Source organism: Lipotes vexillifer, unplaced genomic scaffold (assembly GCF_000442215.2).
Source record: "Lipotes vexillifer unplaced genomic scaffold, Lipotes_vexillifer_v1.1 scaffold71, whole genome shotgun sequence".
Taxonomy (NCBI): Eukaryota; Metazoa; Chordata; class Mammalia; order Artiodactyla; family Lipotidae; genus Lipotes; species Lipotes vexillifer.
The window spans coordinates 8,229,061-8,235,060 of NW_006793703.1; the positions used below are offsets into that span (position 1 = coordinate 8,229,061).

Consider the following 6,000-nt stretch of genomic DNA (forward strand, 5'->3'; position numbering starts at 1 on the left):
GGGCATTCTGTTTATACCTACAAGGACCCAGAGTCTTTAAGTGATTAAACATCAGATATCCTTGTAGACTTCTTTCAAAGTATATCCGTTCATCTCAGTATGAATGGCTTTTAATGTGTCTTCTTTTGGAGACAGTGTTGATTAGCCTATTTTAATACCAAGTTCACCTATTTACAAGCAATCTGTGTAAGGGCTGCATCAAAATAAGTACAAATTAGTACCAATTAGTGTACTACCAATTGGGGCTCTAAGTGCTAAATGGGTGAAATAATAGGGATTGAGTGAGATCAATCCTGGAAGACTTTTGAAATGACTTTTTAGGAAGAGAGGGTAAGAGCTGAAAAAATATTGGGTGCTGGGCTTCTGTCCCTGACTCCATCCTGCCGAGCGAGGTGGGGGAGGGAGGGTAATTGAGTGCGGGCTCAGGCTGAGCTTGGATCTCCCCCAGATTCGATGATCCTGCTGGGCTCCGTGGAGCGTTCAGAACTGCAGTCCCTTCTGCAGCATCACCTGTGTCCTGAGCGGAGGCTGCAGTTAGCCCAGGACATGGCAAGGAAGTTGTCAGAGCTGCCCTTCGACGGGAAGGTGCGGCAGGCTGGGGAGGGGCGCCGTGGCGTCCAGGGTCGACCCGAGTCTTTTGCCTTTGTGGATGAGGATGAAGATGAGGACCTCTATGGGAAGCCCGAGGTGAGTGGGCTGGGAAGGGCCGGGTGAACAGGATAGATGGGGCAAAGGGAAAATAGTAAGAGACAGGGAAGATGCTGATCACTGACAAAGTCAAAGAGACAAGTGCCCCTGGGTCCAAGGACTGAAGGAGATAAGGTTGCAAATGATGGTACCGTGAGAATTCAAAGTGCTACAAGGACTTCTGAACTGAATAGAGTTAGATAGCTTTCCCAGGACACCACCTGGTAAAGGCAGGAAAAGGTAGCCTCTTCTCTGGGACTGAGAACTTTTTCTATTCTTTACAGCTGCCTCCTCTTCCTCCTCCTCACCCCTTTCCTACTGCTCCACTGCCCCCCGAAGAGCCCAACGGGCCCCTGCCCGGCCACAAACAGCAGTTGGAAGCACCGGAGCTTGAAGGTAAAGATTCTCCCATCATGCACCTCACCCTTGAGACTGCAGGTAAAGATTCGCCCATCATGCACCTCACTCTTGAGACTGCAGGTAAAGATTCTCCCATCATGCACCTCACCCTTGAGACTGCAGGTAAAGATTCTCCCATCATGCACCTCACCTTTGCCTCATGCCTTGTGGTTGTGTCTGGGCACTCCTCAACCTAAGGGCTCCTACTATGAGGAGGGGTAAGGCCTGAGGATGGTGGGAGGGGGTTTCTATTCTTCGAGTCTCCATGTTACCATCCCAAGGCATGGGGGGCAAGAGCTGGATTAGGAGGATGGAAGGGGAGAGTTCCTGTGGAGGTGAAGCACCTAGAAGTATGGACCTTTTGTGGTGAGGTGTCAGGACCACTTGAAGCCCCTGACCATTTCCTCCCAGGATGGATATTGCTTTCTTTCCATTTCCATTCACTCACCACTCCTCTCAGGTCAAAGACCCTCCATCTTTCAATCCCTGCTGCACTGCTTGCTGGGCAGAGCTCGCCCCACAAAGAAGAAAATGACCCAGGTGAGAGGAGATGTGTTGGGGGCGGGGGACATGGGACAGGGAGCTTGTCTTTGAGGAGCAAGAAACCCATGATCCTTCAATCGGGAGACAAGAGGTCCCACCAAGAAGCTTCATCATATGGAAGGGATGATGGGTTGGAAAGAGGCATCTGTGGCTTGGCCAGGGAGAGACGGCTATGGTTCCACTTGGAAGAAAAGGGAAGGAACTTGGACCTATGTCTTTCTTCTCTAGGATTCAGAGGATTTAGTGGATAACATGGCACCTGAAGAGGTAAGTAAAGGAAACAGGAACCTGGGGTGGGTTGTTTTGTCACGTGAACATATTGCTCACTTTTTTCAACCTTCTTCATTGTGTTGTTGTAAGAGTAACATGTGAGTCTAGGCAGGAAAGCATTCTGAGAGGTTGGAAATGAGGTGTGACCATGGAGACAGTACTGAGCACATTGCTCGGAGGTAGGGGAACATGGCGGTGTCCTCACGGGGACCGGCATCATTTCAGGAGAGGGAAGTTTTGAGCCTCTGTGTGTAGATGCGCCCATGGTGCTAGGATGACCCTTAGAGCTTTTAGACATTAGGGAAGTTCTAGACCAGGCAGAGGCTATGCGGGATGGATGAGATTTACCTGCAGGAAAATGGCACCGGGCAGCCAGCACTTACACAATCCAATGTGGAAGAACAGCATCGAAACTAAGATGGGGAATTCAGTGTCTGGTGAGGTTACTGTGCTGGATTGATCAGGGTGCTGAGACAGTGGACAACGAGAAGATTCCAGGAAGCGAGACTGGGAAGAACCACAAACTGAGGGCAGATTTTGACAGTGGCGCCCCATTGGGACAAATCACTATCCCCTGTAGAATCCATGAGAGGGAAAATCAAGCACTGAGTGGGTTTGGTTGTGCCGAGTGAACAGAACGTGGCACAGTGAGTGGGAGCAGGTGGCTGAGCTGTGCCCATCAGAACTACCCTGGCGTGTGGAGAGACACCGACAACATCCATTCCACTTAGTAAAAGAGAATGCAGCTTTCATCGAAGGCTGTAAGGTAGAGCTTTAAAAGTATGTAGCTGGGCTTCCCTGGTGGCACAGTGGTTGAGAGTCTGCCTGCCGATGCAGGGGACATGGGTTCGGGCCCTGGTCCGGGAAGATCCCACATGCCGCGGAGCGGCTGGGCCCGTGAGCCATGGCCGCTGAGCCTGCGTGTCCGGAGCCTGTGCTCCACAACGGGAGAGACCACACCAGTGAGAGGCCCGCGTACCGCAAAAAAAAAAAAAAAAAAAAAAAAGAAGTATGTACCTGACAAAATACCATAATGTGTATTATCTTTAAATAAACATCCACTGGATGTCCAGAATATATATGTGCTAGAAATTAAAAGTACTCAGGGTTGGAGGAGGGGGTGGTGAGTGACAAGAGAGAAAGGCAGTCTTCGCCTTCTCCCCTTGACGCCCCTCGAGATACACACATTTCTGATAAATGACCTAAAAAATCAAATGGATGATCACAGAAGAAAAAAATCGAACTATTCCTTCTGCCCACAAGCAGGAATCAGGCCATAACTACAATCAAGGAGTGCCTTACTAGGGTGCTCAAACCAATAATACTTTTTTTTTTTTTGCGGTACGCGGGCCTCTCACTGTTGTGGCCTCTCCCGTTGCGGAGCACAGGCTCCGGACACGCAGGCTCAGCGGCCATGGCTCACGGGCCCAGCCGCTCCGCGGTATGTGGGATCTTCCCGGACCGGGGCACGACCCCGTGTCCCCTGCATCGGCAGGCGGACTCTCAACCACTGCACCACCAGGGAAGCCCAATACTTTTTTTTTTTAATACACCAAAGAAAGCCAACTAGTTGATCAGTGAGCTTATTTAATGACTGCTGGAAATAAAATGCAACTAGGGATCAAAAGAAGATAGATCATACATTTTTAGCTGATATCTTTCTCAAGGAAGATTTTAAGCAGCTCTCAACTCCCATGGGAACCACCAAGACTTTTTGAAGGGATAAGATTCAATAGGAGTCAAACTTCAGGATATTTTAACAGAGTTTTCAGGCTAGATCAAGATGACACCCTTGACAATGTCAAGATAATACCTCTGGGAATAGTCAGAGAATTCAGTTGTAGGTTGCCAGAAGTCCTTGCTATGACTTTTTTTTTTTTTTAATTTATTTTTGGTTGTGTTGGGTCTTTGTTGCTGCACACGGGTGTTCTCCAGTTGCGGCGAGCGGGGGCTACTCTTTGTTGTGGTGTGTGGGCTTCTCATCACGGTGGCTTCTCTTGTTGTGGAGCACAGGCTCTAGGCACCTGGGCTTCAGTAGTTGCGGCACGCAGGCTCAGTGGCTGTGGCACACGGGCTTAGTTGCTCCGCGGCATGTGGGATCTTCCCAGACTAGGGATCGAACCCGTGTCCCCTGCATTGGCAGGCAGATTCTTAACTACTGAGCCACCAGGGAAGTCCTATGTCTTGTTTAATTCTGCTGCTCTGTTAGGGATACACACAGTTAAAGCCCTGGTTTGTAATTGATGCTGAGATTTTTCAAGTCATGGAACACATCAGACAAAGAGCAGAAAAAAGCTGGGGGTCCCAGGAACACGATCAGCAGTCAAGGTCAGAAGCCCCCCTCTGTGTAATCTTAGGCAAACACTTAAGCACTCCATGCCTCCATTTTCTCATCTGTAGAATGGAGATAATGATAGGGTTGTCGCAGAGGATTCAATGAGTGAAGCAATTAGAATAATGCTTGGCACCGAGGAAGTGCTTGGTGCACGTGCACTGGAAATGGTTCTGTTTGCGTTGTTCCCTAAGGGCAGGCAAAAAAGGAACCAGACAGGCCAGAAATGATCATAGAATGCTCCAGGAGGACAGGACCAACCAAACCAGGGTTGGCAAGGGTCTGCCCCCCGTCCTATAAAGTAAATCCTTTCTGCAACATACCTGCTAAGTGGTCATCCATCCTGTGAGAATTTTGTGTGAACCTTTAGTCAGGGAAGGTGAGAGTTTAGAGGAGGTGTGATTGCAGTCCAGAAAGAGCAGGACGGGACAGATGGAAAGCACAGCACTGTGGACCAAACACGGGACATGAGAACTAGGGGATGGCCTTCGGTGACGTCCTCTGAAGCTTGAAACGTGTAGATTTGGACAAACAGGAAAACAAAGTAGTACCTCATTCAGAAGGGACTGCCTGAAAAGAGATTACAGAAAATTTAAAAATCACTTATGAGAAACAGAGCGATACTGGATTATTTAGAATCTCGGGGATTTGCGGCGTGCACATCTAAAATCCAGAGGAAAGTTCAACTTTTGCCTTAATGCTTCGGTCATGGACAAAACAATGTAAACCAAACCAAACACACAAAAACGGCTTGTTTGAGTCAAAAAAGTGCCGTGTCTCCCAGTACAGCTCTTCCAATCCAACAAATCTTTGCCATGATCTGCTGTGTAAAAGGTCAGTGTGCTGGTTTCTCCATGACACACAGCAACTGATGCCACACAGCACTCTGGAGGAGTTCTGCCCAGGGGGCAGAATTAAGACAAACGCCAGCCTAAGATGGAACACGATCCATGCCGTTTCTGAAAAGGAGAGCCTGGCAGAGCACGTCTGACCCGGAGTGTCAGGCGTAGGGTATGAGCACGGGGTGGGATTCTTGGGGAAACCCAGAAGAGCAGTCGCAGACGTGGAAGCACATCTGGCTTCACTGGAGCTGTGGGTGTTACAGGAGTAGTGGAAGGTAAGGCCGGAAAGATGGGTTGGAAATAAGTGTTTGGGGCACTGGCAAGAAGGGGCGTGTTCTGAGCACCTGAGGGTGAAGGTTGATTTGGGGCTGGAGGGGGCAAGAGAGCGGTGCGGCTCCCTGAGCTGGGCTGAGTGGTCTGGAGGAGCTGTGCCGCTTCACTGTGTGTTTCAGGCTTCTGGGCCAGGGCGAGGAGGGCTGTTTGGGGTCAAGATCTGAGGTTTGAGGGGCTCTGATACTGGGTGATGGCTCTCCTCTCTGGCAGATTGAGGCCTGGGAACGAGAGCAGCTGAGCCAGCCTGTCTGTTTTGACTCTTGCTGTATCGACCAGTCCCCCTTCCAGCTGGTGGAGCAGACGTCGCTGCACAAGGCAAGTCCTTGCCCGATGCCCACCGCCCACCGAGCAGGGCTGCTGGGAGGGCCGGGAGGTGCGGGGGCCTCTGCGTGCCGACCTGCCGCCCTTTCCCCGCAGACTCACACTCTCTTCTCCCTGCTCGGCCTCCACCTTGCATACGTGACCAGCATGGGGAAGCTCACGGGGGTGCTGGCCTTGGAGGAGGTAAGAGCGATTGTCCCATTTGAGCGGTGAGGAAGAGGGGGGCACAGGATACAGGGTGGGGGGGGGGGGAGGGGTGGCCTTAACATCCGG

General features: G+C 50.7%; 1 protein-coding gene across 1 annotated transcript in view; it reads left to right on the plus strand.

Annotated features, from left to right (window-relative positions):
* The window catches only part of CLCN1 (chloride voltage-gated channel 1), a 31,124-nt gene that overhangs the window by 24,101 nt on the left and 1,023 nt on the right, over window positions 1-6,000 (plus strand). Inside the window, exons 17-22 of the mRNA XM_007466645.1 lie at window positions 449-687; window positions 972-1,083; window positions 1,547-1,626; window positions 1,858-1,896; window positions 5,617-5,721; window positions 5,824-5,910. Of these exons, the coding sequence (XP_007466707.1) occupies window positions 449-687; window positions 972-1,083; window positions 1,547-1,626; window positions 1,858-1,896; window positions 5,617-5,721; window positions 5,824-5,910 (662 nt within the window). The remainder of the gene's footprint in view (window positions 1-448; window positions 688-971; window positions 1,084-1,546; window positions 1,627-1,857; window positions 1,897-5,616; window positions 5,722-5,823; window positions 5,911-6,000) is intronic.